The sequence below is a fragment of the Cololabis saira genome, chromosome 1 (assembly GCF_033807715.1).
Source record: "Cololabis saira isolate AMF1-May2022 chromosome 1, fColSai1.1, whole genome shotgun sequence".
In the NCBI taxonomy this organism is placed as follows: domain Eukaryota; kingdom Metazoa; phylum Chordata; class Actinopteri; order Beloniformes; family Belonidae; genus Cololabis; species Cololabis saira.
The window spans coordinates 10006216-10023901 of record NC_084587.1 but is presented as its reverse complement, the minus strand read 5'-3'; the positions used below and the strand labels follow the sequence as shown (position 1 = coordinate 10023901).

The 17686-nt window shown below is 37.7% G+C and overlaps 2 protein-coding genes across 2 annotated transcripts; one reads left to right on the top strand and one right to left on the bottom strand.

Annotated features, from left to right (window-relative positions):
• Window positions 1-26: 26 nt before the first annotated feature.
• Window positions 27-4216, bottom strand: LOC133457531 (rhomboid domain-containing protein 2-like). Its single transcript, XM_061736927.1, has 2 exons — window positions 3304-4216; window positions 27-1709 (listed from the first exon to the last, which is right to left on the bottom strand). The coding sequence occupies exons 1-2, from the start codon at window positions 3948-3950 to the stop codon at window positions 1391-1393; spliced, it is 966 nt and encodes a 321-aa protein (XP_061592911.1). The 5' UTR covers window positions 3951-4216; the 3' UTR covers window positions 27-1390.
• A 2999-nt stretch (window positions 4217-7215) lies between these two features.
• On the top strand, window positions 7216-17401 carry LOC133450730 (cysteine-rich hydrophobic domain-containing protein 2). The gene is made up of 6 exons (XM_061729575.1): window positions 7216-7522; window positions 10743-10797; window positions 13080-13235; window positions 13388-13444; window positions 13546-13605; window positions 15905-17401. The coding sequence occupies exons 1-6, from the start codon at window positions 7230-7232 to the stop codon at window positions 15953-15955; spliced, it is 672 nt and encodes a 223-aa protein (XP_061585559.1). The 5' UTR covers window positions 7216-7229; the 3' UTR covers window positions 15956-17401.
• Window positions 17402-17686: the final 285 nt, after the last annotated feature.

Genomic DNA, 17686 nt, shown 5'->3' with positions numbered 1-17686 from the left:
AACGTCAACCTACTCACAAATATTTTTTTTATAAATTGGAGGTCTATACAATTGAACAATTGAAGTTGTAAAACAATTTAAACAGCACCATTCCCACACGCTAAAGGTTTACCTACCTGTAGTAGTGAAGGGAAACTGATTATGAATCAAAGTATGATGGTATTTACAATTTAAGAACAGTATTTATTGTGATAATAGTTTGAGTTCATTAAAGTAGGACAATTTAAGTTTTGTCTGTCTCTAACAACACTTAAGGCTCATAAATGGGTGGTAATGGAAATACAGCTATTAAAACTGCTTTGATTAAGACATATTCAGGATATTAGTTTGTTCTTGCAAGGCTATGATATTTTAAATACTTTAAATGAAAGAGAAACTGTACACTAACTTTTTGAAATAGTTTGTCCCAAAGCAACTTTTCTTAAAGAATTATCCTTTTCCATGTTTCCATGAGAAGTTATTTACTGGATTAAAAAAAAAAAAAAAAGTTAAATATCTTGAATAATGATAGAAAATGTCACATGTTGCAAAACGAGGGCCGAAGAACATAACCTCCTATCTGCAAAATTGTCTGACTGGTGTTTTTCACTTTAGATGACATCACAAGGTGGACTGCACCTAATCAACCTGTCTGTACGTTATTTCCACCCATTTGTATAGAGGTATTATTAAAAAAAAATAGCATTCTACAACAAAACAACACAGTTTTTTGTGTTTTCCAGATAGGAGGTTATGTTCTTCGGCCCTCGAAAAGGTCCATTTAAAGGGGACCTATTATGAAAAACACATTTTCTCTTGCTTTAACATATATAAAGTGGTCTCCCCTCAGCCTGCCAACTCAGAGAAGGAGGAAAGCAACCAAATTCTGCAGTGTCTGTACAGCCGCCCGGATGAGCCGTCCAGTGTGATGTGGCTCTACGAGCCGTTCAGATTCTGCTCCCGTTGTTACGTAACGACGGGAGCGATTTACATAGGTCAGCCTCCGATGCGTGAAACCACGCCCACAACTAACTCCGCCGGCCAGAGCTTCCGCCATTTTTTCATAGCGGTGTATCGCGTCATTGAGGCAGCCAATCAGCACAGAGCCTCATTATCATAGCCCCGCCCACTCAGAATCCCGCATAGATAATGAGGTTAGAGAATGGGAAGATAAAGACATGGCCCAGAGGCTGAATTTCTAATTTATTTAACAAAAACAATCAAAAGCTTGTTTTTAAGACATTCAAGGCCTGTTTAAAATAGGTATTAGATGCCATAATAGGTCCCCTTTAACATCACCAAAGTAAAAAGCAGACAGTTCACTTTATATGCGACAAATGCTGTAACAGTCCACAGGAGTTATAACAATGAAGTACGATGAGACAAGCAAACAACGCCAGAGCTACCGCGGTCAGCCGTGACTGTGACCGTGTCCGTGACTGTGGTTGCAGCCGTGTCCGTGACCGTGTCCATGACTGTGTCCATGACTCTGGCCAAAGGTGTGAGGTGGGAGATGTCCGTGCTGCCCTCCGAGGGCCGGGGAAGGGGATGCAGTACTGGCCAGGTTGGGCCAGCCTTCGTATGTGGTGGCAGTGTTGACGCTGGACATCGGGGCGTATTGCTGGACGGGGTAAGACCCAGGAGTGGGGTTGATGTGAGGCAGCAGGGTCTTCCTCCTCTCCTCCGTGGCCGCAGGGATGAACATGACCCCACTGATGCGCTTCAACAACCTGAGAAAACAAAAGTAGTTGGTGTGATGTTGGATGAACTGTTGTTGTGGTCTGCATTAATGGGCGTGGCCTAATGGCTCAACAGCGCCCCCTAGAAAACTTTGTGCCTTAAGCCCTACCATACGGTTTGACGTACATGCACGAAAATCGCTACACACCTGTATCATGTCGCAACTTAAAGAAAAGTCTCCTGGCGCCATGGCCGAAACCGAACAGGAAGTCAGCCATTTTGAATTAATCGTGTAATTTTGGCGCAATTTATGCCATTTCTTCGGCAGTTAATACGGCCCGAACTGTAACGTGCACCCAGGTGTGTTATACATCAAAATGTGTGTCTCTATCCTGCGACTACACGCATTACTTTTCTCAGTCAAAAGAGTTGCCGTGGCGACGATAGACGCCAAAAAGCGCACTCCCCTTCATCTGATTGGTCCATATTTGATAGTTCCTACTTTCTGCCATAACTTTTGAATGGTTTGACATAAAGAATCGTGGGTGGTGTCATCGGATTCGGTTTCGACTCCTTCACCTTAATTGGTGCAAATTAGCCACGCCCCTTCTTCTGGTTGGTCGATATGTGATAGTTCCTATTTTCTGCCATAACTTTTGAATGGTTTGACATAAAGACTCGTGGGTGGTGTCATCGGACTTAGTTGTGAGTCCTTGACCTTTATTGGTGAAAATTGCACGTGCGAGGGCCTGTTCATCGCTGCTTGCTAGCTTTAATTGTTATTTTTATTATAAATATAGTTATGCTAGGAATGTATGACTGTATGTATTTATGTCTTAGATGTTATCATTTCTGTAACATTTTATGTACTTTAGGACCCCAGGAAGATTTAGTGGTCGCCAAGGCGGCAGCTAATGGGGATCCATCCAATAAACAAAACCAGAGGTGTCAAGTAAAGTACAAATACTTCGTTACCTTACTTAAGTAGAAATTTTGGTTATCTATACTTCACTGGAGTAATTATTTTTCAGACGACTTTTTACTTTTACTCCTTACATTTTCATACAATTATCTGTACTTTTTACTCCTTACATTTTAAAAACAGCCTTGTTACTCTATTTCATTTCGGCCTTTAAAAAAAAACTATCCAGTTAAATTGCTCCATCCGGATAGAGTGAATTTGGTTGTGGTTGTTTCAGATGTTCTTGTCCAGTTTTGTTTTTACATCCGTTCCCTCAGATTCCTGCAACTAAACTTGGATGTACATTCCAATAAAGGTTAGGATAAATGATAACATGCCTCTGAAGTTTGACTTTTTGCACCATTACAATACTTATAGGCAACTAGTCATCATATCTCCTGCTCTCTGAAACACATGTTAATGCTCAATAGTACACATATATGGTTCTTTATTATATTTGCATTATACTAAGATGCATTCATTTTCAATGGCTTTTTTCCCCCCTTACATTACTTTCACACTTTAAGTAGTTTTGAAACCAGTACTTTTATACTTTTACTTGAGTAAAAAACTTGAGTTGATACTTAAACTTCTACAGGAGTATTTTTAAACTGTAGTATCTATACTTCTACCTGAGTGAATGTGAATACTTTTGACACCTCTGAACAAAACAAACAACCAACCTGAAGGGCAGCATCTTCTCCAGCAGGGCGGCTCTGGACTCGGACATGCCCAGGTAGGAGAGTCTCCCGCAGGCCCAGCCGGCCAGCACGGCCAGCACGTTACAGAGCAGGACACTGCCCGGTACCAGGGCCGTGCAGACCAGCAGCAGCAGCCAGGGCAGGGCCATGGCGGGGAAACTCACCCCGCACAGGAAGCCCTTGCTCATCCTGGTGTGCGTGGTTGTCATGGAGACGCAGGCCAGGGTGGCGGGCAGCAGGCCCTCAGCATCCCTGCGGGATCCCCCGTCCTGCAGCAGCTCCAGCAGGCTGTACGTGCAGCCTGTGCAGGAGGACAACAGCAGGAAGAGGAACAGGAACCGCACCGTGCCCACGCTCTTCTCCACGCTGCCGCACAGCAGCAGCAGGGCACACACGTTCAGGAGGAGCCTGACGGCGGTCTGGTGGTAAAAGGGGTAGATAACCAGCCTGTGGAGGTGTCCGGTCTGGAAAACCCCCGCACCGATGCTGCAGAGCCCGTCGGTGATGCTGAAACACGTGGTGATGCCGAACAAGCCGCACGACAACACGGACACCGTGACGATCCCGCTGCTCAGGGCAGGGACAAAGTCCCGGAAAACCCTGGAGATCGTTTTAAAATGTTCACTCATCGTATTAAAAAAAAAAAAAATGAAAATCAAAAGTTATAAAACAGGTCTATGAGAGTTTGGTTCAGCAAACTGTAGCATCAGTCCTCACACTTCCGGGTAGATTAATGATCCCATTACTGCGTCGCTTTAAGCCGATGGAAAACCAATCGGTTTGGAGCTGTTTATAATAGATAAGTAACCTTTCTTACAGTGAAAAAACTAGATTTGCACCAAAACACTTGAACTGATTTTCAATCCGGAAGAGTTGCAATCAGTAATGAAGAAAAAAAAAACAAACAAAAAAACCTCCGGTAAAGCCTTTCAAAATAAGAGCATGTAAGAGAACGTTTTTTGTTTTGTTTTTTGTTTTACCTTTCCTCAAAGCCAAGGTTTATAGAACGTCTCTGCTTTCCTTTATCAACCTATCAAACTTGTACCAAAATTACAGTACAAAGTTGTACTCAAAATTAAAAATGTTTATTTTGTTTATATATTCCAGCATTAATCAGATCAATTATTGATCATGTGTCTTCAGATGTTTTTTTATTATTGTACCTCTTTTCTTATCATTTTATTTCATTTATTTGGTATTTAAGTGTATTCTTAAATTAAATACTTTCTGAAAACCGCGAATGAGATGTGTACCTGCGGTATTCTACTGTCCTTAGTTTTCACCAACTTGTGCTTTTTATTATTTTACCTTCTTTTCTCATAAGTTTATTTCATTTTATTTGTTATTTACTGTTTAATTGTGTCTTGCCGCTTTTAATGTTGATGTAAAGCACTTACATTGTGTTGAATTGTGCTATATAAATAAACTTGCCTTGCCTTCAGATATCTTTTTGTAAGACATGGTTCTCGGGGGGATGGTAGTCTAGTGGCTACAGAGGGGGGCTGGGGTCAGACTCAGGTTAAAGCCTCAGAATGGCAACTGAGACTTTGGGCCCCTGAGCAAGGCCTTAACCCTAATCGCTCCATGGTGTGTAAGTAGCTTTGGATAAAAGCGTCTGCTAAATGTAGTAGTAGTTCTCATCAGCAGACCCTTTTATTGTTATTGTTGTTTATTGTCTTTCCTCCCCCAAGCTATTGCTCGGATGAACTGTCAGCACTCATTGAATGATAGAATCATGCAATAACCATGTCTACCTCATACTGCTGTACCTTTCACTTAAAAAAATGTATATATGTTAATAAGAGCTGTCATTTATCTATTTAGAGTGAGCGAAAATAACCAGAGTCAAATGTCCTGTCTTGTTTGACCTGACTTGGCCAATAAACCTGATTCTGATTCTGGTTAATATTTTTTTTATCATAGACATATGTCCAGTTTATTTCTTAAGCACATTTAAAACAACCTCAGTTGACCAAAATGCTCTACAGGCTGAAACCAATTTAAAAATTCCCAAATAAATGATGAAATATAAATATATCTAATGAAATAAAATAAAAACAGAAATAGTCCAAACAGCATCTACTTGGTGTCATTTTTATTTACAAACCTGAGCCGATAATTTGAAGAAGCTCTTATCCAGCACCCGGTTTCAGTCTTTTTCTATGTTTCCATGTTTTTAGTTAAGAGATTACGAGACACGCATCTAAGATTACTTACTGTATAAATTTGAAATAACATAACTATGCCGATGACTAATGACCGAGCTAGGATTAAGCCATATTGTGTGAACTGTGGTGTGCTTGCGTCTGTCTGTGTGTGTGTGTGGGGGGGGGGGCATTATTAAGTTTTATGTTTTATGTAAAGCGCTTTGCGTTGCATTTTATCTTTGTATGAAAATGCTATTGAAATAAAGATAGATTTGATTTGATTTGATAAAGATAATTGTTTTTTCCTGTTTCTATTCTTTTTTATTATTTCCTTACTTCTACCACTTGTGATGTATTCATGTGAAAGTTGTATCATGACTCATGAGCTTTATTTGTGCAACAAAAATAGGATGTACAGATTCAACTAATCCATTATTTATGGAGTTTTTGAAAAGGAGCTGCACACTGACAAAGAACATGAACACCATGTCAACAGAGGTTATTACGGGATACCATGTATAATGTATTTGGGACAGACTGTATACACATTGTAGGCTACATAATTTATTAATATAGCAGTACAAAAACTAAGGAAGATGGTTCCCAGCTAAGAACAGTGTAACAGTTTGGGTTACACTGTTGAACATAACCAGCCGTATGTTAAACTAACTTTTTTCTGTTATGGAAAGTATTTTTTTCTAATGCTTAATTAACTATGATTGACTTTTAAGAAAACTTTGGAGAGCTTGTGGATGATTAAGTTGTCTTCCTTTTTTCTTTTTTTTCTTTACTTCTTTATTGATTTGTTATATAACAACGCAATTAAAATTGCCATCAGTCAGTGCTAAATACATAATATATAAAACATTTACACACAACATGAAATGAAACCAATAACTGATTAACACCAATAAATATTTAATTCAAAGAAAATTTCCTTTTCTTTATATTGAAATGGGTCATGTACAATATTAATAAGAGGAAAGTTTTCAATTTGTTTTAATACATGAGCATAGTCTTCTCCAACAGAAGTAATCCTTTAACATCAGAAAAGATAAGATAAAGATAAGATAAGAAATCATTTAATAGTCCCATAGAGGGGAAATTTCCAGATTACAGCAGCAAAGGGGATAGTGCAAAACACAAGAGGCATCAATATCACACAATAATAATAAAAACACTATAAACAGTATATACAATAATAATAACAAGAAGAAGGAGAATAAAAATAAGTAATAAGAAATACTAGTATATAAAAAAATAACAGATGGATATTTACAGATGTTATTTGCATGTTTTTTTTTTTAATTTAAAGAAAATGTATTTTTCTTTTTATTGAAATGGGTCATGTTACATGACCCATGTACAATATTAATGAGAGGATGGTTTTCAATTTGATTTAAATATAAGCATAGTATTCTCCAAAAGAAGTCATATAAATAATTAAAAAAAATCTTATGCGTAACGTCGTTTTAAAAAACAACGACGTGATGACGTATGTCACCCGTCTTCAGGTGTCGTACGGTTTCTTTTTTTTTTTTTTAATTTAAAGAAAATTTATTTTTCTTTATTGAAATGGGTCAAGTACAATATTAATAAGAAGAAGTTTTTCAATTTGTTTTAAATATAAGCATAGTCTTCTCCAAAATAAGTCATATAAATAAATTAAAAAAAAGATCTTACGGTAACGTCGTTTTAAAAAACAACGACGTGATGACGCACTTCCGCCCGTCTTCCGGTGTCGCACGGTTCCTGCGGCGGATGTTGATGTTTTGTTTCTCGTTGCTGGACGATGTGAACTGGTTCTGGTTTTTTTGTGGCCATTTCCTCCGTTTCGTTAGTTTGTTCTTGTCTTTTCCCCTTCCCCATAAAGCTGTCTCTGTTGTTGGACACCGTGTGAGGCCGAGCCGCGCCATGATGGAGGACTTTGATGAGATCTACGAGGAGGAGGAAGAGGAGGAGGAGGAAGAGGACGAGGACCGGGCCGCGGAGGAGCATCTGCTGAAGCACGCTCCGGACCCGGTGGTGGTGCGCGGGTCCGGACACGTCACCGTGTAAGCCGCCGGGGAGGGGAGGGAGGCTGCCGGGGCCGGGGGAGGTCTGGCCGTGGTCGGGGACGCGGACGCGGTCCTCGTGGTTAAAGGTCAGCTACTACGTGCTAACGAGCTGAATTTGAATTTAATAGAATTTAAATTTTGAATTGAATTGAATTGAATTTAAATTTTGAATTTAAATCTTTATTTCGAGCAAACAAAAAAAAAAACAATTTCACAAAACAAAAAAGAATACAAATAAACAGTCATTAAACAAAATCAAAGGGAAATAAAAAACTAAAACTAAAAAAGAATACAAAGAAATAAGAGTTAAGATAGATATTTATATAATATTATTTATAATAATATATAAATATTTATCTTAACTCTGCATAAATAAGAATAATAAAAGAATACAAATTAACAGTCATTAAACAAAATCAAAGGGATATGAACCTTCATGCCCGAAAAGGAGTAGGTGGAAGTAAAAACCTTATTGGGTCCTACCCCTTGTTTCTATTTCAATTTTGCTTGAAAATAAAAATAAAGAAAAATAAAAAAACAAGCTTTACTTTATCCAAAAAAATTATACCTGTTATTACCGGAGCAATTATAAATAATATTCATATACAACATATACATATACAACATATATATATATATATATATATATATATATATATATATTTACACACACACACATCTTATCATAAACAATATAATAATTATTATATACAGGACTGTCTCAGAAAATTAGAATATTGTGATTTTCTGTAATGCAATTACAAAAACAAAAATGTCATACATTCTGGATTCATTACAAATCAACTGAAATATTGCAAGCCTTTTATTATTTTAATATTGCTGATCATGGCTTACAGCTTAAGAAAACTCAAATATCCTATCTCAAAAAATTAGAATATTCTGGGAATCTTAATCTTAAACTAAAATATTTTGTGACTTTTGTGACCTCTATTATTCCTTTCGTTTTTTGGCAAATATATAGTTTCTACTTTCTACTTCTCCATTTAAAAAACATAAAGCAGTTTATGAATACTATATTATTCACAAGTAATTATTATAATATAAATAAATACACACACACATATATGTATGTAAGTACATATGCATTTATACGTGTGTGTGTGTGTGTGTGTGTGTGTGTGTGTGTGTGTGTGTGTGTGTGTGTGTGTGTGTGTGTGTGTGTGTGTGTGTGTGTGTGTGTGTGTGTGTGTGTGTGTGTGTGTGTTTAACACACACACATATGTATGAATGCATATGTACATATGCATTCATACATGCATATATATATGTGTGTGTGTATTAAATAAATCAAGGGTCAGTGTCCAGTGTTTAAAAACACAGGACTGCCTGCAGATGGGCCTGTCTGTTAATCAATATGTTGTCAGACTAGGTTATGCTGATTACTAATATATATTTATATTCGATGATTAATCAGTCTGATTCTAATAGGCCGTTATGGCTATAAACTGCTGCTGCACATAGATCTTCCCGTACACAATACACCAAAGTAGAAATGAAAAACACAAGACTTATGATACAGATTTCAACAAGTTCACACTATTGATTAAATGTCAAAATGGAAAATACACTTAGAGCTGTTCACAACGTAGGTGGGATCACACAGAGAGTTAGTATAATCCAAACAGAGACAGGATTATCACAAGTGGAGGGGTTGAACTACCAGGAGGAAATACCAGGTTAGTTCTTCAAGTACCTTTGAGTCCCACAGGCAAATGGCAACCATTAAGTCATGGCAAGTTAGTCAGCTAGAAGCAAGTACCTACAAAGAATGTGTATGGCACATACTGAATAGAAAAAACAAAGTCTCAGCAATCAACATGTATTTCACTGCCAGTTATCAGATATCAAGTTTGTGTAATAATCTGTACTCAAGTAAAAGTACTGTTACTTCAGAATAACATGACTCAAGTAGAAGTAAAAAGTATTCATCCAAATAATTACTTGAGTAAAAGTAAAAAAGTACTTGAAAAAACTACTCACGTACTGAGTAACTGTTGAGTAATGTCTGATTTTATTTTTTTAAAACCATTCAAACAGACAAAAGTACAAAATAATCATCTTCAGGCAAATTAAATCAATAAAATAAATTAAAATTAATAAAAAATAGCTTAAATTAAAATAATCTTAAAATAAATGCAAGTACTTTAATAATAATAAAATAAATGAAATAATAACAGAATAAAAATATAAATTAAGCACAAGTAGCACAAAATTTCAAGCCTTTGTACTTTTCTTTTTTAACCAGGCAGAACTAGAACAAGCCCATGAACTCATAGAAACTCTGTGTGTGTTTGAGTCTGTGTAAATGTGACAAAACATGCAAAAACAAACATTTTTCCCAAAGAATCACCCAGTGATGTCATGAGATTGACGCAAGTAAAAGTAAAAAGTATAGTGATTCAAAACTACTCCTAAAAGTACAACATTTCCCAAAACTTACTCAAGTAAATGTAACGGCCCACCTCTGTCTATGAGTAGATCAGGAAGATGGTTCCCAGCTAATACCTGCTCAATGAATGTGTAAGGCAGCAAATATCCAATCAATACAGGTCAGATAGGTTGTTTAATTGGACCTCTTTGTCCCAGTGTCCATGCAGGTAAATCAATTTACCGATCAAAGCGTGCTATGGTCCGCCATGGTAGGGATTAGGCTTTTCTAGTTGACCTATGATGTCACGCTGAAACAACTGATACTTCTTTGGTTTTGCTGTGGGCAGTAGACAGGCTTGCAGGGCTGTACGCTTAAATCCTGTATCCTTTAGTTTTATCATTGTTCTCTGTATCAACTGAACCGAGGAGCTTCCACAAAGTATGTAGGCCAGGTTCAGTCCTTTTTAAACATTCATATACAGGGATTACCTCAACTTCAACCACTTTATTCAGTGTCTTAATCAAACTACTACCGGTAGTTCCATTTCAAAACAACAATTTCAGTCACACTTGTGCAATAACTGGATGTTTTCTAACCTAATTCTTCTGTCTGAGAAAGTATTAACATGTTACATAACAGCAGGCTGTAGTTTGAAGGCTGTTTAAAACTCACTCTTAAGGGTTTAAGGAGAACACTTAAGGTGTCCTGTACAACCTGCACCCAATCCTGAGTAAATAATAATATTTAACCACTAAAGTCTTCTGACCTTTGTACTTTATTTCCGATTTAATAAAGAAAACATGTTTGTTTCCTATTTCCCAACAGGTTCGGACTTAGTAACAAATTTGAGTCAGAGTTTCCTTCAGCGCTGACAGGAAAGGTGAGTACATTGTTATTGATCATTAAAACTTTAGTATTAGGTAGAAGTAGCAGTTTGTATGGCACAATCACCATTTTTAACATTTTTATTTGACTTAAATTGTCTCTGGTGGAGAAGCAGCTCAACAGGAGTCAGTTGAGGTGGTTTGGATATCTGTTTAGGGGATAGTTTTGAGTGTGTCCAACCAGGAGCAGGTCGTAGGGCAGACCCGGGATGGTTTACAATGAGGCTGGCTTGGGAATGGCAGAATTGTACACTATATTTACAGTATTTCCCCCAGAAGACTCAGAGGAGGTGGCGGGGAAGAGGGAGGTCCGGGCCTCTCTGTTTAGTCTGCTGCTCCCACAATGTGAATTTGGATAAATGTGGGCAGAAATTGATGGTTGGTTGAGAAACAACATGCACTTCAAGAGTCTAAGCTGGTAGGCCGTCAGGTCACCCACTTTTTCGTTTCATCTCGTTCCCACGTCTGGGGTCTACATTCTTTTCACTTTAAAAAATAAATATACTTTACATGTGTTATACATAATGGTTTTATATTAACTTGAGGTTAGGTATATTAGTTATCATGGTCGTGACATTAATGGGATAGTGTTACATAGAGATGTCTAAGGAGAAAGATGGATAAACAATAATAAAAACGAAATCACATTATGGGCACTTTTTATTATTTCACTTTAGTTTATTATTCATCTTCATTGTGGCATCATATAACATTGTTTTTAGTCATTTTTGTGCACTTTTCGGCTCATTATATTGTATTTTTCTACATATTTGGGAAGACAAGGTGGCATCCACATTGGATTACGTCAGGTTTGTTTACATCAGGGGCCGCTGTTATTGGTCCAGCGCGATTACGTGACACAGGCGCCGCTGGAAAGAGTCCCGCTATTAAAATAACGATTGTGAAAATACTTCCTCAATATCCGAGTTCAACTTTTTATCCTATAATTAACATAAATAGTTTTTTTTTTTAAGTGAAAAGAATGTAGACCCCAGACGTGGGAGCGAGATTCTCTTTCTAAAGACATTTACATGGTTGACCTGACGGCCTATGGGGTCTCGGTCTGTTCATATGAGCTGGTTTTGGTGTCACTTGGATAAACTTTTCAGAGAATAACTCACTGTCTGAAATCAGTAATGTGGGTTGTGCTCGAGCTTCAACCGTCAGGTGCACGGTTTTTTAGGATCCACCACACAAGGACCAAGCTGATGAAGTTGTTTCCTTGCGCTTCATCTGTAGACACTGAGTCTCCAGTGGAGCACAAACACCTTTGGTGTTTCCATAACACCGTGTCCTTTAACTGCTAACTTTGATACGTCTCCTATTGGACACAAGTTTAGTAAATAACAAGCTGACCATGTCACATTTGGCCTCCTTCGTAGACAAATGTCATCTACTTTTACATTTGAAAAGTCACCTCTGACAACAAGATAATTTACAGTTTGAGAGTCCGTACAAGTTGACCATTTTACTCTATTAACTTTTTAAAATATACCGTACGACTTTAACTGGATAATTGAAATAAATTAGTCTACATTTTCTCTTTTATTTACCTTTTTGGAAATTATAATCATTAGTGATGCACCGAAATGAAAATTTGTGGCCGAAACCGAAAATAATAATAAACACTTGGCCAAATACTGAACAATACCAAACATGGTTCTTTGCAGTTTTTCATTTATTTTGCCAATTTTTTCACTGTTGCATAAATCAAATAAATTTGATTTAGGCATGCAATTTTCAAAGAAAAAAATCTTTTACAAAATTACAAGGTAGAAAATATTTATTGAACATAAAAAACTGAAAATGTTTTAATTTCCCAGCATTATCTTGTTTTGGTTCCACCTCCTGGTGAATGTTAGGTAAAATTCTTATGTGGTTACTTTTTGGTTGGCCAACGATTTATGTTTGTGGTGCGCAACCGGTACGGGAGCGGCCAGTCTATTTCCTTATATTACAACGCCGTTATTAATTGTTCGGTTTTTTCCCACTTATTCCACCAAACACCGAAAGTGGGTTTTTTTTGCCATTTTTGGCCGAACAATTTTGGTTACCGAACAATAGGTGCATCACTAATAATCATCTGTTTCTGTGCTTTTTTTTTTATACATCAGCAGAGTTTTACACGTCATGATATTGTTACAAACTCTTTTTGCTTGCACTGTCATATTGTTTGCTTAAGTAAATACGACTTAAAGTGCTTGTGAAGGAATAAAGAATGTGGAGGATGGTAACCTAAACATGACTGCTAAGGATCTTGAATGCGGGCTCCCTTTAGGTGGCACCAGAGGAGTTCAAAGCCAGTATCTACCGTGTAAACAGCTGCCTGAGGAAGACGCTCCCCGTCAACGTGCGGTGGCTCCTGTGCGGCTGCCTCTGCTGCTGCTGCACGCTGGGCTTCAGCCTGTGGCCCGTCATCTGCCTCAGCAAACGGGTGAGAAGACCGACGACACACAGCCCACTGAAACATGAAAATAATGTGAAAATATATATCTCACTTTCACCAATATCACAACAAATTCTGTCAGCAAATGGTTCAGAAGAAGATGAATGAAAATAACAACTGAAATCACTTCTGTCCTGCAGACGAGACGGTCGATAGAGAAGCTGTTGGAGTGGGAAAACAGTAGACTTTACCACAAGGTGAGCATTAAAGGCATCAACTGATATATAGTAAATGAAAGTGGGGTCATGTTAAGATGTGTTACAACATTCTTCTTCTCTCTGTTTTACACTATTTGCAGTTATGTTTGCATTGGAAACTTAGCAAAAGGAAGTGTGAAACCAACAACATGATGGAATATGTAAGTAAATACTGGTGGCTTTTATTTGAGCTTCATATGCATTTGTGGTGGTAGCTGTAAAAAAAGGAACTGTAAGCAAACTTGCCAGTCGTTTCTAACTGCAATAAAACTATTCTGAACAGTTAAGGAATGATTTATTATCTGAAAAAACACTACACTATTGTATGAGAGAAGATTTAATAACTATATTATACTAAACATTATAGCAATGAAGTGTTTCCTGTCCACTCCGCTGGTCCATGACAAAAACGAGGTATAAATATTTATCAAATAATCAAGCTAAGTTGGACATCACTATTTAAAAAAAAAAAAAAAAACAGACAGTTGCCAAAGTGCTTTACACTGAAAAATGTAAAGAAAACAAGATACCAGAATTGTCAGTTATCGACAAAAAGCATTGAAATAATAATTCTTACGAAACTGCCTCTTGTATGAAACTTGAAGCCAATGAAGTAAATGAAAACAAGCAGAGTTGAATCTTGTTGAATGTTTGGGGCAGTTGGTTTCATATAAGGCCTGTTCTCGTCCATGCACCAGCCTTAAAGGGAATAAACGAGGGGGGGAATAAACAAACTTGTACTTTGGCACATTTATGTTAGAGTTTGAAGTCAAAACAAACTCAGAAACTCTGAACACGCAGATCTCTGTCGCTTTGTTTGAGATGCGTCTAAAAATACGCTGTTCAGGCCAGAGTAAACTATCCAGCGTTCCCATCTTCATTACCAGCTTACTTCTCGTCATTTTACATTCTCACTCCGAAGAGGGAAGCACAAAAGTTTAATAAAGGTTTTTAAGTTGAATGTGGACTTAATGACTGAGCTCTCCCTGTTAAACCTGCTAATATAAGCTAAGCTGTATAAATTTGAAGTTAAACATTTAGCTTTTGTTTTGTACCCCTGTTTTTTTTTTGTCCAAAACATATCATAGACATTTCATTAAGACTTTAGGAAAGATCATAAAATATCTCCTTTAACCAAAAAAAAATCGAAAGTCAAATCAGTTGATGTCCATGAAAAGGAACTATGCCGTAAAGTACCTTTTTAAAAGTCCACATAAACCTTTAAAATCAACCCTAAAATGCACAGAATGTCAAACAGAGTAAAAGCAGGGAGAGGGACATCTCGCTAAAACCAACATCCAGAACAGGAGAACAGTCCAGCAAGAGTGTGATTAAAATTAGTGAACATAAAAATGGACTTGACTTTAGATTAAAGCCTCAGTTTAAGGAAACTACTCTTTGCCATTGCTGCCATCTGTTAGTCTATTTTTAAATCACTATTTAAAATCACACCCAGGCTTTTTATGTGCAGACACTGTTTCTGGATGTTATCATCAGATGAAGAGTATATTTGTTGTTAAATATTTGGCACTTCATGTACTTGGTTCATGTTAATCCTAAAAGTGCATCAAAAGAAGTCCAGTTGCCTTTTATTAAAGTTAAGGAATGCGTTGTAGTTTGTAAAATGACCAAGAAAGAAAGAAACATCCATAAAATCAGTGCTTCTGACTAGGGCTGGGCGATATGGACCAAAAGTCATATCTCGATATTTTCTAGCTGAATGGCGATACTCGATATATATCGATATTTTTTCTGTGCCATAATTGGGGTTTCCCCCAAAGCATTATAGCATAGCATCTCTGTTAGCTTCATTTTTTTCTGAGGCAAACCCTTAAAAAAACAGTCAGTTTTAATACAAAGCCTCGTGCCAAATGTCACACAGATACCTTTATTAACAGAGGTCTGCACAATATCAAAATGTATAAAACAAATTTCCTGCATATATAGAATGAAAATGCTTCTTGAATAAAATAAAACAAATATCCCTTTCCTGCATAACAATTAAATTAAAATACACTGTGCAATTAATACAATGTAGACAGTAACAGGCAGACTTTTCCACTGACGTTGACAGTTGTGAAAATAACAAAACATTTGTGCAAATCTCAAATAAAACATGTAAACAGATATTGCATCTCTTTGAGCAAATCTCAAATAATTACAACAAGTCAACTACTGTACATTTTACAGATTTTGTGCCAGGAAAACTAACCTGTCAACACTGTCAGGTTTCAGCACACAAAGGTACTTTTTTGCCAGCGCGAAGGGTCAACGTTGATGTACAGTCAATTTGTCGCAAAATAAGCTATATGGATATAAACGATATTGTCTCGTACCATATCGCGTTTGAAGATATATCGATATATATTAAAATCTCGATATATCGCCCAGCCCTACTCTGACTATGTACTGCTCACCCTTGACTCTCCACTAACAGCCTGTTTGTTTTTCCGCCTGCAGGTAATCCTAATAGAGTTCCTTCCTAAGATTCCTATCTTCAGACCGGACTAACGCCGCCCCCCCAACCCCCAACCCCCCACCACCCGCCGCCACAGCTGATCTGAAGTCTCACTGCTGCCCAGCTCTGTCGCAGGACCACGGTGGCTGTAAAGCTCCTGAATAACAGCTCCGGAAATACTCCAGTATTTGTTTACATTACACCCCCTCTTTTTTTTTCCTTATTTTTTCACTCTCTCTCTCTCTCTTTCTCTTGGCCCTCACACACATCTTATCTCTGTCCTTGTTTACGGAGCAAACTCACCCCTGAACCTTGGCCTTGTGGCCAGACTGGTGCACCGTGGAGCTACCACTACCTAACAGGGGACACTGGCAGTGTTATGGATTTAGGAACTGGAGTTTTATGAGGAAAAAAAGAAAAAAAACTGGAATTTTTGTCAATTTTACGTTCTCGGACTTGAGCACACGGCACAGTCGGACCGATAAAAGAAACACGTTCACCTGTCATCACCGTACAGTTCACCTGCACACGGGAAGAAAAACACAGAGGGATTTCAGAGCGGTTGGAGCGGTTGCTCTGGATCTGTACCAGAGGTCGCCATGGCAACATGACCAGGAACTCCAGAGGAGCCTATAAAACTCACCTTAAAGCTTCACGTTGGATCTGTGGGCAGGACAGCTGGACTCAGTAAAGTCACTCTTCAACCACCGGGCATCCTCCCCGTCTCCTTTCGTTTCTCCACGCTTTCCAAACCCGGCGGCGATCACACACTGATCGTTGACTCTTCACAGACTTTAGGGAGCGATTCGTTGTCGACACCGTGCCTCTCAAAACGCTACCGAGGCTCAGTGGAACAAAAAATCACCATGAATGGCCGCTGGGCATAAAGAGACAAAAGTATATCTATATTTTTTTTCCCTCTCTCTCTCTCTCTCTTGTTTTGTATCAAGATTTGTTTACCGTTTTTGTGAGAGAGAGTTTATTACTGCGTTTCTGTGAGAGTGTCAAACAATGAAGCATAAGCAAAAAAAGAATCGACAAATCACAAATGAGGACAAATTACTCTGTAAAACAGGGTTCCTGCTTAGGATTTTTTTTTTCTTTGCCACGCTAAATGTTTATCCTTTTTTGGGTGGGTAACTGTTCAAAACTGTGCATTTGTGTGCATTTAAAATATACAGAACATTTGTGACGCTTTGACCTCCCCCTCCCAAAAAAAAATGAATTTCTTTACTATTTTCTTTTTAATCTCCTCATGTGGCAACACAGAAGCGCACACAATCACATGTTCCTCACTCCTTTAAATGATCTATCTCCCTTTGCTTGTGGTTCAAGTCGACAGTTTATGGAGCCAAATCAGGGCCAAAAGTTTTGCTAATTTGAAAATAAAATTTGAACCTGAAATTTTTTTTTTACAGTTTCAGTTTTATTTTTTTCAGTATCAGATCTTTTTATTTCAGTTTCAAATCTTTTTATTTCAGTTTCAAATCTTTTTTTCAGTTTCAAATCTTTTTTTTTCAGTTTCAAATCTTTTTTTCAGTTTCACATCTTTTTTTTTCAGTTTCACTTCTTTTTTTTTCAGTTACAAATTTTTTTTTCAGGTTCAGACTTTTGGCCCGGATCTGGCGTGGGGGGCGTGTCATCCACTGAGAGGGGCGTGGCATCATGAGTGACAGCAGCACAGAGAAGGTTGGGGACCTTCCTCACTCATGTTGCCTTCAGGAAACGTAGGTTGCAGAAGTTATCAGAAACTTTTTAAACAGAAATGTGTCACTAGTATCCGT